We start from the raw sequence: 20,104 nt of genomic DNA on the forward strand, positions 1-20,104 counted from the left end.
GCATTATACACACCTTGTACCGTATTACACGCGTCAAACCTCAGTGGACTTTCCAACCTAAGAGAGTAAAAGAGAGGATAAAAAAAAGGAGGGCAGAGATAGTGATGAATGAATTTGTGGGTAATTCACTTCCAGGCACTTATTTACTTAGCATTACTAATGTTTCTGACCTCATGAACAATTACTCAATTAGTGGTTTCGAGCTTTGTACTGTACCTTGCCGCAGGACACATCTTTGGCCTGGTGTTGTGGTTTGGGTTTGGGCTTGGGTGCAACTGGTGGTCGGGTTTTTTCTGGGGATCCTGCCAAAGCATTTGGTTTTTGGAAGACTGCAGAGGGTTCAGCTCCATGAGCAGGCGCTGCCTCCTTCACGGTGATTGTGGAGGCACAGACCGAGGCGGTGTCCTCCGCCTCTCCTCCGATGGCAGAGTGGTAGCTGTGACCGGAGCTGCTGAAGCCGCTCACACTCTCTCCTGACGACTCGGAGCTGTCCACTGGAACAAAGAGAAGACTTGATTACTTACATGATCGATGGATGGATGAGAGAAATGTCTTTACTTACAACTCTACATAAATGTCTTTGGATGCCTTTTAAAATCATGACCCAAATCACTGACCTCTGACCTTTCTAAAAGTGTCTTCAGGCTTGTATTATAATACCCAGCAGCCTCAGTGAAGCTGTTCAGGGGCCATCAATAACACAACAACATGGCAAAATGTTGGTTCCTAGTTGCAGCATTGCATCTAATCCTCTAGTCCATTTTCAATGAATCGCAAGCAACATTATAATCATACATGAATTAAGAACACAGACAGTTGCCTCATTTTACACACTTAACTCACATAATAAGTTCTGACTCCCGCTCTCGTGGTCCAAGTCGTCCTCCTCCAGAGCTCCAGGAGGAGACACGTATCCTCCAAGGCCCCCTGAAACCACCCTCCGCTTTGGCCCACACATGTATCCCACAGGGGACAGGGACCCCCTCCCCGAGGATGAGGAGGAGGACACGCTGCTTCCTGAACCGACAGATTTTGGCCGACCCCGAGGAAGGCCACCCTGTGATCCACCTGAACTCACAGAGGACAGCATCTTGTTTTCTGCAGAGAGACGGTGAGATTCAGTTTGTGTCTATCACAATACTAAAATGACTAAAATACTCAAACTAAGGAATAAATAAATAAGTGTGTTTTACCTCTTCCCATCAGTACATAGTTGACGGCTCTGTCACTGATAGCTGCATCGCTGGGCTGGATGTCCATGAAAGGCTTGTTTCCAATACCCATGAAGACTCTCTCCTGCATACGGACCTCTAAAATAACCACATGAAATCATTAGCGTGAAAATATTCATAATATCTTATTATTACCTAGATTCAGCCAACACAGGCCATGCAAATGCTAGTATATTATAAGCATACCAAGCTTAATCAATGAGTTTGTCCGGTAAAATCCTTTTACTTTAACCAGAAACAGCTGCTGTCTCGCTCTCGCCAAGTCCACCAGACATATTTTGGCTCTACATGCTGTTTTACCCCTCTGCCTCTGTGATATCCATCCCTCTTGCTCCTTTTCCTGATATTTCCACTGGAACCGTTGTGTTTTTATGTGTTTTTATGTGTTTTTGTACCTCTGTTGTGTACAGCCTGTTCCCAAAGGATTCGCTCCAGGTCCTTGGTCCAGGCGCTCTTCACGTCCCGGCTAACTGCTTGAAGTGTGTACGTGTCCTGGGTTTTCCTCTTCCTGAACCAGATCTCGAAACACAGGCCACTGTCACCGCTGTTTTGGGTCAGGCCTATGTCTGACGTCTAAATATACACAAAGACAAACAGATCATGTCAGATGGCAGTTTTGAATATAGCAAGCAGTTTGGCAAATTTGTGAAAACACAGATGCGAGTCCAAGACTATTGTAATTGGGCTTGTAAAGTATGTATAAGGTGTGTTAGAAGGCCTAGTAGTGCACTCCTGAGCCGGAGGACAAGTCATCAACTCTCTTGGTAATACAAAAATTAAGTAAAAGTACTTCAAATTGATTATTCAGTGAAACTAATTCTGCAGCTGTACATTTCAAAAATGATTAAAGTAATGCACTATTCTTTTTCTATCTTCAACATATTCTTCTATTCAAAGATTTTTACAATAATAACTGTCTGACATGGGGTCAAATGTCTCGTCCTCCCTTGCATCTATGTGTCACGGAAAGTTTCCTTAAGCTGTGACAAACACTGGAAAACTACCTCTGTAAGTGAGTTTTGCAAGAGAAAAGTGAAGTCAGTGTCTGATAATCTTGTGCTGACTTGCCGTCAAAAGGAAGTAGTAGTACTCCGGCCTTGCGTCACAGTTCTATTAACTGGTACTTCTGATACATATTAACACAGCTGAACTTCACATAAGTGGCTCTTGTGCGTATGGTGGCAATATGTGAACCTTGTATGATACTTCTGGCACACATTAATACAACTGCACTTCTCATAAATGACGTGTGTATGGTGGCAATATGCGAACCTTGAATGACTGTTTGTAGATGTATGTGTCATTGCCTACGTCAGTCTTCCTGGTCTTGCTAAAGAGGACGAGTTCTTGAAAAAGGAAAATGTGGCGGAAGCAATTTTTCTTCCTGAATGTTACCAAGAACTCGTCCTGACGAATCAGCTGGCCCTGCTCCTTCAGATTAACCTGCAGTGCAGAAAAGGAGAAGTCAACTGGTAAGTGACAGTACTGTAGTGAGCAATAGTGCACCCCAGTTCCTTTCTTTATACCAAGAGAAACACAAGGAAGCATGATTTCGTAAACTGATTCATCTACCAATATTCAACATATGTACTTTGAGTGCAAGAAAGGTCATAAACAAAATTCCTACGACCTACGGCTCCATTTCCTCCATCTCTGCTCTACAGATAATGTAGCTCCAGGTCATCGTCCCACACACGCCTCCCTTTACATTCCACGGAAAAGCAGATTAAACTATTACCCATGATTTACCAGCATTCGCACAAAGCCAAGTATGCTGATTGATGTTTCTGCTCTTCACGCTCACTGCACATCGTCCCTAAAATAAATGCTCTCAAATTCTTGCCTGTACCTGTTTATTTCCGAAAAATAGGACTGATCCCACCGTTGCGTAATGCCGGATGAGGGGGTCATAAGTCATTCTTACCACAATACATTACACACTGTATCTCTACAGTACACCTGTGTTTGCATGTATTGTATATAGAACATGAACTCCTCCTTTCTAATAATCTTGCTTGATATTTTGGCTCACAAAATGCCTGCAAAGTCAAAGAAACCATCAGTCTTACATCACAGTGGTGGATGGCGTCCATGGCCAGCAGGTTGTTGCCGTGGCGGAGCTGGAACTGGATGACCTCCAAGGCGGCCTTGACCTCAGCCATCTCTCTGGTTTGTCCCGGACCACACTCCCTCCACATGTCCTGCAGCAGCAGGCTGTACTTACTGATCCGCTGCACGGGCTTCAGCAGGTACGACCACAGGTCCATCTTATCCCCCAGCTCCAGCTGCTTTTGCTGATGTATTAGGATATATAATAGGGATATTCATATATTTAGTGAATACTTGATTGAACGTGCTAATTGGCAAATATGTTGTCATGCGAACACACAAAACAAAGATGTATCCATGGCTAACATGACTTACTAAACATGAGCATGTTAGCATTGTCTAATTACAGCCTCGCCATGCTGCTAGCATGGCTACAGACTCTGATCTTGTTAAAATAAACCATCTGTCCTCTTCTTGCTTAATGAAATTCATGATGTGGCTTTGAGAAGAGAAATGAGGGAATGAGGAGCGGAGGGAGGCCGGCAGCGGTTCTCACCTTAAAGAAAGCCTGTCCATGATTGATGAGAAGACTATCGGACTGCGGTTTGTTCTTGCTGTAAAGGGCATACAAAGCAAAGCTCTCTCTCTGAAATAAAAGGAATAATTAAAGATCGTTAGTCATCATCTTTATCACCCCCGCTGGAAAATGCAGACTAGGCAGTGTACCGTAGCAGTTCACAGCTATATGAGCAACACGTTCTCTATTTCCAATGAATCTGTTCAATGATAACACTGAAGCTGTTGATTTCTGGGAAGCTGAGCCATGACACATCTGGAAGGGCAAATCGATTTCACTTATCACAGACTCAGATGAAAACAGCAAACTGTGGACCGCTCTAGGCAAAACACAGACCCACATCTGTCTAAGCCTCATTGTGTCATGGAAACTACAATTACTCAGGTTAGAGAAACAATATTTGGATATTGAAATCATCTGGTCACGATTTAACGAAGTGCACCACACGCTAACAATACATTTGTGCATGGTCAATAATACATGTGGCACCTACATGTCGTAGGAAGCAGCGTCCCACCCTGAAGGGTTCGGTCATGCAGCTCTCCAACTCGTTCAGGAAGTGATGTCGGTGGAAGTCGTGGAGTTTCTCTAAGTTACCGAAGATGCTCCCCCTCTGGCCCCTGAGGTCCTGAGGGACGTCGGCCCTCTCCAGCTCGGGGAAGTAGTGCTCTCGAACGTAGCCCAGAGCCTTCATGTACTCCCTCTCTGTGGACAGCAGCTCCTCCATGATCCTCCGCAGCTTCCTGCTCCACATGTAGGAAATGAATAATGTAAAAATCATTGATTTTTATTAAAGCTCATAAGTAAACCCCTCGGGATCAGAACCAGTTTGACATTGTGTTTTTGTAGGTAGAGTACAGTACAACAGTTTTGTTGAACTGGTGAACAACTGTGCTATTCATGACTGTAGCATATGTAATTTTACTCAAGATTGCTTTAGATCACAGCAGAGGGAGGGGGAGTTACTTACAAAACATTGCTGCCATTGTTTTCTGCTGCTGTGAGTAATGTCTCTGGGGTCCTCAGATCTTTAAGGCTCTGGGTGGAGGCTGCGCATCCTTCACTCTCATCTTCAACGCCGTTGCTTTTTGACTTACAGCTCAGGTTTCCTGACTGTAAACTCTCGTTATGGGAATTGGGCAGGTTTTGGACGGGCTTTGGATTTTGTTCCAGTGGCTGCGTCCAGCTCTGACAGTGTTTGTGTCTTACATTCAAAGGTGAAAAGCCGGAGGTGCTCGTCAAATAAGGAGTCACATGTGAGCCCTCGCTTAGGGAGCGACCCAAAGGTTGGTGTGGTGGAACACCGCCGGCCCCTTCGACTGAGTCTGTGCTCCTCAGATCTGCCTCGCTGTGATGCTCTCTTGGCCTCAGTTTGGTTTCTGGATGACAGTCACCGTCTTGTGGAAAAACAGGAGTCATTATTTCATTTTTAACTGGTGCTTCAGGTAATTTCTTCGCCTGGGATTCTTCTGTCTCGCTCCCTTTCAAGTCAGGTTTTAAATCGTCTTTGCTTTCTCCTTCACTTTCTGAAATTTTGACAACCTCTTTCTGTGAGGTTAGCTGTTGGGTCAGGAGGCATTCACCTCCCCCCACTTCACTTCTTTTCTCCCTCTTCTCCATCCCTCCATCTTCCCCCTGAGAGTTTGCAGCTGTGGTCTGCTGGATCTGGTTCTTATCTACGCCTTTCTTCTTCTGCATCTCCTCCAGACGCGGCCTGACTTCTTGGCACTCGACCGAGGCTGCATTCCACACTCTCATCAACCCCGAGGCCCCCGATCCCACGGCACAGGCCTTAACTTTCAGATCCTGGAAGTGCGGGGTGGAGAATTCGCCACCTAATCTTTCTTCATACATCTGGAGTGTGCTCAGGGTCTGAGCTGAGTAACACCCCGGCTCTACCTTCTCCAGAAAATGACTGCATTCTTTGGCCAGGGCAGAGGCCTGGAGGGACAGAGAGAAAAATGATTTCTAGCATTTTAGAATTAAAGGTTAACACAAATCAGTCAGAGGTATGCAGACCAAGGACAAGTGAACATAAAAGACTTCAATCAGAAATGTCAGACACAAACCTGCTCACAGAAGCGGTGCACATACACCAGTGTGTCCAGTTCTTTGTACCTCTGCTCTGTCCGCAACATAAAATCATCCACGTTGGATTTGAAAGTGCTGACCAGAGTCCGAAAAATGTCTGTTGCAGGACTGGATTCACTCGTGCCAACAATCCCCTCTGCCTCCGTCACAAGTGTCAGGGCGGTCTGTTGTTTCTCCTGCGATGAATGATAAGATGTCAAGTGGAACTTCCCCTCATCTGTGCAGGTCTTTAATCTACTATTTACTGCAGCCATTTAAATATTTTCAACATTAGGAAAACAAACAAAAGCTGTTGGTACGTGAGGTGAAACACGGACAGCCAAATAAGGGTAATGTTTCTTAATTTTAAACCCCTTTTGCAATACCTTCGACTGAGCGAGAAACAGATCAAAGTGCTGTAAGGCCTTTTCAGTGCACACCAGGGTGTCATCTGTTGTGTAAGAGTCCTTCAGTCCCTGTTCGCCTTCAGTATTGAACCACATCCCAGCCTGCAGGACGTAATGAAGAATTATACAATGTCTGTTTGAGAAAAGGACAGATTTCAAACTCTCATCTCCCTGCCTTCAACACCACATTAGCACACGATGTAGGAAGGACTGGTGGTACCGTGCTGATTTCGGCCTCCATCTCTCTGAGCCTGAAGATGAACTCCAGGTGCTGCAGCGACTCGTTGGATCTCATCACCAGAGTGTGGAGCTTCTCCTCCACCTGGTTATACAGAGTCGTCACAGACTCCAGAGCATCTCTGCAAAGAAGGTGAAACACATTTACAAACTCTGAGCCCTGATACTGCGGGGCATTATTTGTGATTTAAAGTGTCATATGGGGGTAAATGCACTTTTGTTTTCCTCAGAAAATAAGAGGCTGACTTGAGTTTTTACAAATATGTGAATATTAAGTTAATTAAGGCTGTGAAATGGAGTCCATAATAACTTGCTAACATTGCAGCTGTGCATCTATTGAACCTTTAACTGCTTTAACTGTGACTTACAGTAAAAGAAAGCTGTGAAACAGATCCATCTGTTGCGTACTGTGATGGAGGAAGTGTTCAGATTATCTACTTGAACGCACCGCAGTAATTTTTGCCTCTGGGCTCTCTCAATCAAAACAAAACAAAAGATGGAAGTAGCGTGGGATCTTGGGAGTACTTGTCTTAACTGTTAAACAAAAAACATTGCTGATGAAAGTTTTATTCACGTTAAGTTCAGTCCCATTTGCTGACTTAATTCTCACTCTCAGAGCGACAGGCTGACAAATGAAACCACTGAGTAAATTACAGAGTTCTCTGGGATTTAACGTTCTTTGAATCACTTGTGATAATGAGTATACAACTCGACAAAATGTTACAGTTGTCAGTTGTTTTTAGACATTTTAATGGACAATTGTTAAACATGATATATTTAATGCAGTAACACAAGAGGGTAAAAACGCAGGTAATAGTTTGGCACTGAAAAATATAACTTCAATAAAGGTAGGAAGTATTAACAGAAAAAATATGCAGAGTTGCAGTGACAGTGTTATATATCAGTGATTTAATAATGAGGCAATAAAAAGTTAGCAGCAGTTTAATGATGTAGCTGGTCAAGGTGGAGCAAATTCAAACCACTTATCACACCGTTTGGTAGTTTAATCGATGATAATGCATCCATGCTTTATAAAGTGATCATATACTTGCATGTCAAATCTTAACGCTTAAAGTCCACATAGGTGTTTTATTACTTGTTCTCAGGATAGTGTGGGCGTATGCAGCACAAAATGTAAATGCAAGACAATGCAAATCAAATGAGAGTAAAACACTGAGCAGCTGGAACCAAGAAGCTGAACATAAGCACACTTAAAATATGATGTGATACCTGTAGTCCTCAGACTGTGGGAACCTGAAGTCCTCTCTCCTCATTCGGGCCAGTACGGCCCCTCCTTCCCTTTGCAGAGTGACCAGTCGAGTGTCCTCCAGCACCTCCTTCATTGAGGCCCTCTGTTCCTGAATGCATTGCTGCACCTCCTGCAGCAGCCACAGCAAAGATGAAGCGTCAGACCTGGTCCATAATGTGCAGCAAACTAAAGATATCACACTATGAACATTTACATATTCTACCTGGGCTGAGTCCAGCTTTTTGCTGTCATCCACTTTCTTGATGGCCTTCTGCAACAAGCTGTCTGCCCCTCGCAGGTCAGTCATGAAAGACACCAGTCTCTGAAATGAATTAAATTAAGACTCAGTGAAAGTGAGGAAAAATATGATGTTTAATAGAGAACCCTAGAGAGAAACTAGATTGGGAATGGCTGGTCTAGAGAAAGCTTGCCCTGTCTGTAATGAATAAAGTTGGCTTTGGATACTTAAATACACTTAAATACTGTCATTAATACAGCCTATATTATATACACAACAGACAACTGGCCTGAGCCAGGGAGGGTTCAGCTGGTCAGTGTTGCATAACCGGTACAAAATATCTGCAGTGTAAGCTGTAATGAGTGATCTAATTTATCTTTCAGATAGGACTTTCCCCTTGTGACCAATTCTTCCCATTCCTGAAAGGCTAGACTAAATGTGGCAACAAAAAAACAACAAAGATTAATGTTTGGTGTGGGTGTGTAGATAAGGACTCCTCCCCAGTGAGTGATCTGTGGGTGAACAGTGGTCAGGTCTGACTCTACGGGAAACTCCACAGTGATTGTGTGATATGATGTTACACTACAGCTGCAGCGCTTCTGTAAACACAGTGAATGTATTTGTTACCTGATGAAACTGCAGCCAGTCAGAGTGACTGTAAGTAAAGGTCCCTCCCAGGTCTGAGGTCAGCTGGGAAGCTTCAACCGTCTTGTTGAGGGCTTTCATAGAAGTCACCGTGTCCATCTTGTAGATTAAGACAAAGGCAAGGGTTAGGAGTGCACCTCATCTTTAGACTGACTGAAAGGAAAGTGACTGAAGGAGAACATGGAAGTTGTTTTCTGACCTGTAACCCTGGCTGCTTCTCAGGACGAGGACAAGTGTCTTTATCCATCAGCATCACGATGCTGTGGACAGCGTGAAGAGCTTGCTCCTGTAGGAGAAAGCAGGGAGTCAGTAGGGTAACCCTCAAAGACCTGGAACATTTTTGTTCTTGTCTTCTGGGGACCTTGTTTTCCTCTGATGAAGGTTTATTTATTCACTTATGGAAATAATAAATATTTCTGAGCTTGTGTTATTAAAGTGTAAATATTACCTGATCGAGTTTTGGAATTTATATTCCAAAACTACATAGTGCACATTTAAACTCATAGAGAGGCTCAGGAAGTTTATTAATGTATTTTAATTTAAAAAGGTGCGTGGATATTTTACAGTTATTATAATATTATCAACAGTGTTTTTTCAATGAAAAGCAGGTTTATTTCCAGTAGATGTTTCCAAGAAGTTCAGAGAGTAAATTGAAAGATTATTAAATCATGACCGAAGACACTGAATCAAAAATTGACTTTTTGTTCAGATAAATATATATTATCCATTGAATATAGACATCAACAGTAGCTTAGCTACAGCCATTGACTGTTGACCCAGAGGAAGAAACTTTTCTGGGTTTCCTTCAATCAATGCTGCTGAACATACAGTAATGTCAAACTTTCACTACAGAGTGCCTGAATGTCCAAGAAACTCCACTTTACACAAGATTTTAAAGCAAATGAAAAGGACTAGTGGTTCAAAAGTAATTAAACATTTTAGAACAATAACCATTTTTAGTCTCCGGCAGCTGTCTAAGTCTATGAAGGTTAAAGACAAGAAGTCAGGGCAGACTAAAACAGGAGTTCGAGTTCAACAGAAGTTGCACTCTTGCTTTGATAATTAAGATTAAGTGATAATAATTAAGTGTACTTGGCGTACAATAAGTCTATATTTGTACTGCAGTGCGTTCGGCCTCTTTCGCTGTAAACATGATAAAAATGGGGATGACGCCCCCTTGTGTTTCTCTTCACCACCAACCGTCCAGAATCATGCACAGACTCGAAATGAACTTGTGTCACTGCATTTCCAGAAACAAACTCACTAAGCTTGGCATCAGGTTCCTTATCATTGAGTCAAGGAACGTGACAGTTTGACATCTGTCTGCATCTGATGACATGGTGTGTGTGTGTGTGTGTGTGTGTGTGTGTGTGTGTGTGTGTGTGTGTGTGTGTGTGTGCTGGCATTGTTGACTCCAACGTGTGCATGCAGGCTTTTTGTTTTAACCTGGGCCATCAGCAGAGCCTTGTAGAGGTGAAGTGGAGGTGGTTTCTTCCTGGCATTGATGACCAAAGTCATTCCCAGCTCTCGAATTTCTCTCCTACCGAAACATTGCATTGTGTTAGGGCGCATTCAAACAAGTCCACAGTGTCTTTATGTGATCGATGCATCACTGGTATTCACTTATTCCACCTCCCTCTCTGACACCCACACACTCTTCTTCACACATCCTACTCCACACTTTGACGCCTTCACACGGCCCTCTTAATGGCCTCTTCTTGGGTTACTGTTGTGTGAGCCTACATCAGACATGGCTGCTAATTCTAGCGAGGCGCTGCATACCAGACAGTTGGCAGCCAGCCTGGCTAGAGACTGTTGTGGTGTGGCTCTTTACTGGGGACAGACGAAGGCCAGGCAATCTGGTAAAGTGGCTTTTTGAACTTCAAAGACTCCATTAAAATCAGAGTAAACAAATAACACTGGTAAAGTGTTCGCAAGCAGAGGGTCAGCAGAGGTCAGCGTGACTGCCAGCTGACCTTAAAGTGCTTTATATGAGGCACAATGATCCGGTTTATAAAGTTGTGATTCTGCATTAAATGTATTGTTTTATTAGTTGTACACTACACAAAAAGGGAGTCTGGATTCAAAAGCAAACTTTTCTGGAGAGCTGAAATATTTCAAATAGTAATCTGCTGCCCTCTTGTGGTCAAACCTACTATTACATGCAAAAACAAAAAAACAAATACAGTATCCTCAGCACCACATATCAGGAATGGGTCAAACTGTCCTCTAAATATGGTTCAGACTAACAAAAAGCCTCTCAATTACAGATACAGATATGTATGAATTGTTTCCAGTACCTTGGTATCGAGTGTAAGTAGAGCAGTAATTCACAGACATTCTGTGCTGACACATGAGGAGACGTCCACTCCTTTCTGTCTCCGTGGACCTCCACCACTGCTCTGCCTGTCCGGTCCCTGCTGCCTGAGAGACAAAGAAAAGAGTCAGTGAATTGTTTTCCAAGAATAAACTCATCACTCTGACACTCGGAAAAGCAACGGCGCCGTGAAAGTTTGGCTAAATGCTGTGGCTTTTCTTAAAGGTGCAGAAAAAGACAGATTTTTTTTATGTCTAAACAAACAAAATAAACAAACTATTCTGTTTTCATGACAGAATAAACTAACTGACATTAAAGGAAACACACTATTTCATATTGTTTTGCTTTGTTTATATGTGGTGGACCCTGCCACCTTTCTAGCTCCAAACAGTGTTCTGGTGACCTTATTTTCCTCTGAGAACAGCTTGGAAAAAAAACATACTCATGAGTTTGTATTATTACCTCATTAATATTGTAAATATCAAAATTCTGAGATTGAATTTCCTCTCCAAAACTACATAGTGCCCCTTTATAGTACTGTTTATGAAGATTCCTACTCATCCAAGTCATTGAATATCTTCAAGTATTGAGTGACTGCATTTGATGTTTTGGTCTTGAATAGCTTTTGACATTCACCTAAGAAGCCTAATTAGCTCAGTTAGATTTTACCATCTGGCCATTCACACCTTCATTTGACATGAGTGGTTTATGTTTGTTATTTGAGCATGGTGACAAATAAAGACACTGTTCATCTATATAGCTAAATAGATATAAATGCAATTAGGTCGTAACATGTATTCATTTAAAATAACATAAGAATGCTAACTAAATGTTATGACATTGTTTTCATGTGACACTCACATTTAAAGCTGCTATGACAGTACAGAATAACATGACTGAGATTTTGAAATACAGTAAGAATACAGAAGACATTATTTGGGTGAATGCTCAGAAATGTATGTTATGTATCAAGTACCTGGCAAACAGATAATGCCCAGTTCAAGCAGACGGCTGATGCTTCTGAGACTGGATTCCTCGGTTTGTGGAGACTGTGAAGTGTCAGGCGGTGCAGAAGGAAGCTGAACTTGTGGAGAAGATGTTTTTTCTGTCTTTGAGTTGTGGAGTTTGGAGACATCTGGTCCATCTGTGGTGGAGGGAGTTTGACTCCTGCTTGAGTGGGAGTCTGCATGTCATTGAATACAAACATAATTGTTAAGTTAGTGTGTTTGTGTGTGTTTTGTTTCTCTTATTATTTAATCCATCACTGTCTAAGACAGCACTGAGATTTACTGTAACCCTTCACCTTACTCTCTACAGTAACCTTTGACCTTTTATACCAACAGTACATTTTTCAGCTCTTCATCCATAACTCTTAATAGTCGTCTATCAGCATGGATGCATCTGTGTCCAGACAGCCTTTACACATTGGACATGGTCTCTATAACAAAACACTGCGGTGGCCTGGCTACTAAGCCTGGCTTTGATTCCAGACATCTTAATTGGCCTGTCCTTACGGCCAACAAAGCCTCGCCTGTGCTCTCTCTCTTTGCTACTTTAATAGTTCATGACGAGCGTGTCTCCAGTCAGGATCTCACCATGCTCCTCTGAGGGCATGAGGGTGCATGCCGGCGGGTGCAGGCGACACAGAAACCCCCTTCTTGCATGTTATTCTGTCCCTCTGCATTAGAGAAACGCTCTGCTCTTTCTTTTTACCCAACGGGTTCAGACCCTCCCTTTCACTGGGGTGCTGCATGCTATTTCCGTTCACTCCCTTCGGTAATGGGAATAACATGAATGTAGCGAAGAGCGCAGACAGCAGTGGGAAGATCGTTCTCGAGCCTGATCTTTGACCTTTGAACCCTCTTTCTAAAGAGCCCTCATGATCTGCGACCCTCTGTGGAGCACATTCCCTCAAACACGCGAGGTCACGGTCGAGTTTCAGTCAGTCTGTTTGACGTGAATGTTCATTGGACCTTTTAGCTTGTGCAACAGATCATAATAAACGGCTGTGTGTGCAGTAATAACAATGTACAAACTTTGTATGTGGGTGGCAGTTAAAAAGAAGAGAGGAAAGGAGAAGAGAATGAAAGCTTGTATCAAAAAAGTAGCGATGGGAATAGACAACTGGAACCTTTGAGAACTGGTTCCAAATTGTCGGATTCATAAGAACTGTACACCTCAAGGAAGGGTTTTATCGCCATAGTTTTATGCTTGTTATCAAGGGCCCTTATACACTGAACAAATACAGAGTTCTCATAACCTTTATAAGTGCGCCTCTGAAAAATCTCAGTTTGGAGGGCCATGAAGCCTGAACGCTTCACCCTACACCTCAAGAATTGGGACACCCTACCCCTAAACGTGAATGCACAAAACTGAGGGGTAAGGCTACGTAGAGGGGGTCAGGGCTGTATTATGATTGGGCCACAGACTGCTGCTACAGCTATGTCTCAGGCTATATCCAGCTCACCTAAATTGATCAGAAATTAATAAGGGAATCAATAAAGAATCGGACCCACAAGAACAATCGATGATGACATTGGTATGTATAAAATCGTCGCAATTCCCATCCCTACAAAAAGAAGTTTGAATATTCAGCCTTGTCTTCTTACCTTTTTTAGGCGACTTTCGTCTCTCCAGCTTCTGAGTCACCTGATCCAACAGTTCAACTTTCTTACACTGCATTATGCTGGTGATTGTTTCAGGGCAGATATCACTGTGGCTCCTGTTGTTGAGTTTATAAAGAAGTGGACTCCCTTTAGAAGTGTCTGACACGGTGGACAGAGACCTGACCTTAACTTTGTGTTTTCCTGATGGTTTCACAACCTCCACCTTCTGAGGTGGTTTAATGTCTCCATCGCAGTTCTCGAAGAACAAATCCGATCCTGGACGCACGCTAGCATTGTGTCCTGATGGGTGGGAAAGGAGTTTCATGTGAACTTTCTGACTATGGCTCAAACCAGGGGTTGATTTTAAAACCATGGGTGGTTCCTTCATAAGGTTTTCCGAGTCAAAACTCACAGGACGATCTCGGAGGTGAGAGGCAAAGTTTTCGGGTGTTGGTTCATGGCAGTGTTTGTACTGGCAGAGCTCATTACCTATCAAGGGTTTGTTAGAGTGGTTACAAAAGTTTCCCAGTAGATCTCTTTGAGCTTCAAATGCACCCCTGGACCTTAACCCTCCCTCTTCGCAAAGGCCAACCTCCTCCAGGGCAGCCAGTAGGTCAACACTCCCCCTCTCAAAAGCGACTGGGTTCCTCAGTGCTGCCACGTACGAGTCTCTGTACCTACACTTCAAGTCCTGATCGGTAAGCTCGTGCCCCAGCCTTCTCTGGCTGCAGGGTGTACAAGGCTCCTCTGCGTACTGAAGGGTGCGTCCACAGGCAACACTGTTCCCAAATGGTACAGGTGGAGGTGGCCTGACAGGTTTAAACAAAACCGAACTGGGTGGATTTGGATGGCTGCCCTTCTGTTTATCTAGAAACTGCTTCTCTTTGGCGATATCCACCAGGTCTACATAATCCCCCTCAATCTCTCGATATGTCTCTCGGCTGTCCCAGGTGTTCGGAGATACCCAACCCACAGGTTTGATCAAAGGTTTGGAACATGATTTCGGGGTGCGTCTGTCATGATCCATTTTGACAAGTTTGGAGGAATAGTCCACAGGTCTCAAAGACGCTGACATCCTGTCTTTTGCAGGAAGGAAAATGGCTTCCATAGGGAGGGTGGAGGAGTTAAAATGTGAGGGAACGGAGATCTGTCTTGGTTCAGGAGGAGCCTCTCGGTAAGTGGGCATGATTTTAGGCTTGTCTAAAAACTCGGGGATGGCGATTTTAGCCCAGGGCAACTTGATTACTCCTTGATCTGTGCAAAGCAAGCAACGAGACAGAGGAGTCCCATGGCGTCCTTCATTGATCTCTTGCAACCATTCTTCAGTGAAGATGCAGGGGTAGGAAGTCTCCGGCACAGGGGTCTCCTCCACTTCTCGACAGCCCTCCTCCAGGAGACTTTTGAGGACAATGCGAGCCGCTTGGTCCCCGAAAGGTTCCACCTGGAGGTAGAAGTCTCCGGGACGCAGAAGCAAAGGGTTCACAGGCGCTAACTGGATGACGGTTTTGTCATGGAGACACAGAGGCCAGCCCTCACAGCGGAAAACCACATCCGAGTATCCAGCCTAGAAAAACATAAAAAGCATTGTTTAATTGTTTAATTTGCTAAAATTATCTATGGAACTGCACCCCTCACCACCACAAACTCTCAGTGTTACAGGAACATCACAACAATGTCGATGGGACATTCTGAGCCTTAATAATGTCAAAAAAACACTGACATTGAGAAAAATAATATTCATGTGTTTTGTCACTCCTATTATTTTTTCTTTGGAGGGAAACTTTGCTCTAAGTTTTTGACCTACAATGTGGGGGCTTGTGAAATGTAAACAGGAAGTTTGATGTTGCCATGGAGTCAGTGAAATACACTGTGGCCTACAGCTTGAGCCCTGCTTTCTTGCCTGTTTGGTTACATTTTGTATGCAGATCAGCTATTAGCTTGTCTTTTTTGCAATGTGCAAGTGGATGAACAGACAATTATCTCTGGATTACTTTGAGACTGAAGAAAACTTAAAAACGTGATGATTCTCAGGCAAGTTCTGTAGTTACATGAAGTGCCTTTTTTCTATGATTAGAAAAGGAAGTTTACACACAGCTGACATTAGAGATAGTGATATCTTGAAAATGTAGTCACAGGAAGGAAGAAAAGTGTGTGCGTGCAGATGTGCAGCAGGCACTGAAATGTATTAATACTCACACACGCAGCCTGTTGGACGCTCTCCAGCAGGTGTTTGGTGGGGATGAGGAAGTCCAGCAGGCACTGTAACGCATCACCGCGATAACGTTCCTCAATAGAGCGAAACAGCTGGCTGAGGACGATGGGTGCTGTGGCCTCAAAAGGTGGGAAGAGGGCCGAGAGGGCACTCTGGATGGACGAGTCCAGAGATTCTGGGTTCTGGAGGACAAGGAGAGATGGTGGTCAGCGAGATGAGGTTTGTGGAATGACGTTATCTTGTATATACACTGTGAGACATCTTAAGAAATGCAGCACAAACAGCAAAACATCAAAAAGATGATAAATTAATGGAAACTATGAAGACACAAACCCTTTGTCTGAGAAAGTTATTTTATTTCTGTGCATTATTTTATGATTCATAATTTATTAGCTCATTTTGACTAGTGCTCCTGTGTCAAACCCAAACCAAACCCTAAAACTAGTCAAATTAAAAACACTTTAGAGCAAATGATCACAGGAATACAGCTGCTGCATATAAGATGAAGGCTTAACAAAACGTTAGTGTCAGTGCATTAATAAAACAGTGGTGTGATCTGCACATTCTTCTCAAATGAGAATTGTATTGACCTTTCAAGCAGGGTCCATGAACAATAAAATATTCAATTAAGACGGAATAAATCTTCCATTACAGACGGTCCTGTGTCATATAATTAAATCAGCTATTGCAGTAATTTAATAGTGTTGAATACAGTTTAAATCTTTATTGAATGATATTTAATGGCCTCTGTAATTTCCAGCAATATTAATTTAATTGGAAATAGCAATAAGCACATGAAAAGGTGAATCTATTGTGAATGGAAATACTCAGACATATTTGGAGGAGTGAAGTGGGAAAAAGTACATAAAATAATCCTTAAATCGGTCATTTTATTGTGTCTATTGAATCACACCATCTGCCCTCATACAGACCAGTTATGGCCTGCTCTTTAATGCCTGTGTCTTTGCTAATTTTAGGTTTCAGTTTTTATGCAATGTGCATGTAAGTGTGGTTCAGTTATGGTAAACCAGGGATTTTTATAGTGATCTGGACTGAATCCCTCAGATAGTTTTTTGTAGCCAGGAACTAAAAAGAAAAAGTGATTCTCCACCTGTATCATTAAAGGCAACATCATCTCCAACAAATGAAAACTTGCAGCAAAACACCAAATTCACCAAAATCTAAACATAACGAACAGTTTTATCCACTTAACGTAAGGCTTTGAGGTAAATTAGAAACTGTCATGTATAGGGGATCAAGAGGGGGATTGTGGGTGAGCCTATGGGAAAGCTTTTCAACTTGATCTGGAGATGATTAAGTCTGTCCTGCATGAGCATGTGCAACTTGTTTCATCTCTGGCCAGGTTATGCTTCATTTAAGCTGGTGTATTTGTAGCAGACTAGGTTTAACTGTCTGATCTTATTCAAAGTGACAAGAAGAAGCAAAGCAGACAAAAGAAATGCACAGTCCCATCATAAAAGATCCGACTGCGTGACATGACACCATTTTGCGTGAAGCGGCACACTTGGTGTTAATGTTTACTGCCTGTACAGATGTCGGCCCTGGATAAGATAGGCCACTAGCACCAGCTGTGCCATGGGAGAGGTCCAGCTAAACACATGGGAACGTTTCAGATGAAAAGAGGCCAAATCTTTAAAGTATTGTTGGTGATCCTGCCTGATGGGATGAATTTGAGGTGTTGATGTTTTGAAATGTACGAGCGCTCAACATAAGGTAGTAAGAGTCAAGCATTTTAGTGCAATGCAAATTCTGTACTTTTGATGTGATAGTGAGGAGCAACATGTCGCAGTTAAATCATCGCTCAGAATGTGTTGTTGCACAGATACCTCATAGCCATCTGCAAAAGATGTGAGGCTGCAGCAGGCAGTGATGCTCTGCTATAAACAGGTTAGCATGCTAACATGAACACAGTGGCAATTTTAGCAGAGCTAATGTTTAGGCTACAGCTAAGTCTGATAGGAATGTCACTAAAGGAGACATTTTATGCTCATTTTCAGGTTTATAATTTTATTTTGGGTTACTACTAGAATAACTTTACATGCTTTAGTGCTCAAAAACACATCAGTTTTCTTATACTGTCCAGCGCCGCAGCACTGTATTCCTCCTCTGTCTGAAACGCTCCTGTACCTTCAAGGCCCCACCTCCTGAATACCCAGTCTGCTCTGATTGGTCAGCTCACACATGACTGAGTCAGCACTGCCGACAACAATAGAGCAGCAGGTGAGACTACTGACGAGGCGTTTCAGGAGCAGCGTTTTCTGTGGGAGAGAGGAGCTTCTGTTGGTGCGGACTTTGTGCTTTTTAACTTGGACAGGAATATCCATACTTAATTTCATGGCAATATACCAACATCCAATAGTTGTTGAGACACTTCACTAAACATCTACAATATCAACCTCATACCTTAGATACTTCATGCTAATCCATCATGGAGGTAAGAGACATTTTACAGGACAAGTGAAAACTTTAAACTACTGGTGGGGCTTTAGGAAAAGTCAGAGGATCACTTAAGTCTTAAGGATCACATGGGAATGCATCCAATCGTTGTTGAGCTGTTTCACTGAAAAAGGAAAAAGTCCACATCATGGTGTCACAATCGATCGATGAACTGACCAACATTGCCCTCAAGCCATAGCTTGGCTTAAAATCGGCAATACACTCCTCATTTTCACCTTTCTGTTCCAGGTAAGTCAGTCTTTCTACGTATTTTTAAGATACTAGACGTGCACACTGAAATGTTCAGTTTTGTTCTCATATTCACACACAGAAGAGTCAAATAAATGTTTTCCTGTAGTGAAAAGAAAAGGAATAATATTCATGTTGACTTGTCGGTTGAAAATAAGCACTTGACACCTATTTTAGATCTGGACAGGTCTTCACCGCTAACCACAGCAGGCAGTGCTATTCATACAATCAGTTCACAGTACCCCACTGTGTTAATCTCCCAGACCCACAAAGGAGTCTGTTTTTAGCCCCTTCCTCATTTAGTTTGATGGCCTGACCAAGAGCAGAGACCAGCCCAGGGTAAACACAAGTGCAGCAGCTTCAAAGACCTCACACTGGTTAGCTCTGGGACTGTGCTGAACAGAGACTTATGCGAGCGCCTCAAACAGCCGTGAATCATGAGGAACAAAGGTCATGAAGTTGTTTCATGTTTCACTGATTCAGTAAATCATTTAACTTTGATTTTACCACTCAGTTTAGTCTTCGCATTCACTGCTAGCTAACACTTTGGTGATGTCTGTGAAACAAGCTAAAGTTAATGAACAGTAGTTAACGCAGGATGTTGGATGTAAATCAACATCAATATTTGATATGCTGAGTCTTTGTATCTGTTGTGGACGTTGGATGCCCTCAGTGCAAAAGAATGCTTCCTTTTTCTGATTGTGCACATCTGTCACAATAGATTAGGAAATGGAGAACAGAATACCTTCGGGGCTGGCTCTCCACTGGTAATGCATCACAGCTGTTTTAGACTGACTGCAGCCATTCAGCTCCGGGCTCTACTGTATTTCTCAAAGATAAACCTGAGGTCGCAGTTAATACAACACAGCTCTGTGAAGTTACTGTACAGGGCTGGGACATCCAATCCCTTTATGTGTAAGTTGTGTTTGATAAACTGTAGTTTGGTGCTTTTACTGATGCAGATTTTATATGCGGTCTCGTATCCTGGTTACGATCGGGTTGTTGGAGTTCTGGTTATGTTTTGCACTTGTGGTTTCAGAAACCAGGATAATCATGTTTGCAGAAGGACCTGGGCCTGAAACGTCACACGTGGGGGTAATAAATGTTCATAGGAGCATTATCTAGTGTGTAGGCCTTATCCCGCTTATGAGGAATCTGGATATGCTCCCCAGGCAGGTAAACTGGTGACGCCATGTTTGAAAAAACTCTGCAAAAATGCCCCCCCAGCCCATATGTGGTGCCTGTTTTACATTTTAGCCCCTGCCCCTCATACATCCTGAGTCTGCCACTGAGTTTAAGACACACCTGCAGGCAGTTGATCAGAAACCTGGATACTGTTATGGTCATGTAGGGAAATGAATAGTCAGGTCTTTCATGTTCCATGTAAAAGTCATATCCCAAATATAATCAGACAGGATAAAACTCAACACCAGGATACTAATGCACATGTAAATGCACTCATCGGTGATTCAACAAAATGATTGGACCATGTCCACTTTTCTGTACCTCGTTTTAAATCAATCCTTCACTGTAAATCGACCTTAAACTAACGCTTTAGT

General features: G+C 43.0%; 1 protein-coding gene across 2 annotated transcripts in view; it reads right to left on the reverse strand.

Annotated features, from left to right (window-relative positions):
• Nucleotides 1-20,104, reverse strand: part of quob (quattro b) — a 29,587-nt gene that overhangs the window by 781 nt on the left and 8,702 nt on the right. Inside the window, exons 2-23 of one of the 2 annotated variants that reach the window (XM_084349412.1) lie at nt 15,824-16,021; nt 13,631-15,191; nt 11,998-12,204; nt 11,005-11,128; nt 10,151-10,244; nt 8,904-8,990; nt 8,687-8,803; nt 8,045-8,143; nt 7,803-7,951; nt 6,556-6,694; nt 6,315-6,437; nt 5,928-6,125; nt 4,829-5,799; nt 4,352-4,601; nt 3,838-3,927; nt 3,302-3,526; nt 2,505-2,675; nt 1,628-1,805; nt 1,194-1,310; nt 844-1,098; nt 217-494; nt 14-57 (exon numbers count right to left, since the gene is read on the reverse strand). In XM_084349412.1, coding sequence (XP_084205538.1) covers nt 34-57; nt 217-494; nt 844-1,098; nt 1,194-1,310; nt 1,628-1,805; nt 2,505-2,675; nt 3,302-3,526; nt 3,838-3,927; nt 4,352-4,601; nt 4,829-5,799; nt 5,928-6,125; nt 6,315-6,437; nt 6,556-6,694; nt 7,803-7,951; nt 8,045-8,143; nt 8,687-8,803; nt 8,904-8,990; nt 10,151-10,244; nt 11,005-11,128; nt 11,998-12,204; nt 13,631-15,191; nt 15,824-16,021 — 5,655 coding nt within the window. In that variant the 3' untranslated portion in view covers nt 14-33. The remainder of the gene's footprint in view (nt 1-13; nt 58-216; nt 495-843; nt 1,099-1,193; nt 1,311-1,627; nt 1,806-2,504; nt 2,676-3,301; nt 3,527-3,837; nt 3,928-4,351; nt 4,602-4,828; nt 5,800-5,927; nt 6,126-6,314; nt 6,438-6,555; nt 6,695-7,802; nt 7,952-8,044; nt 8,144-8,686; nt 8,804-8,903; nt 8,991-10,150; nt 10,245-11,004; nt 11,129-11,997; nt 12,205-13,630; nt 15,192-15,823; nt 16,022-20,104) is intronic. The other variant, XM_084349413.1, reaches the window with a different exon arrangement.

The sequence above is a fragment of the Pagrus pagrus genome (genome assembly GCF_965226575.1).
Source record: "Pagrus pagrus genome assembly, chromosome: 3".
In the NCBI taxonomy this organism is placed as follows: Eukaryota; Metazoa; Chordata; class Actinopteri; order Spariformes; family Sparidae; genus Pagrus; species Pagrus pagrus.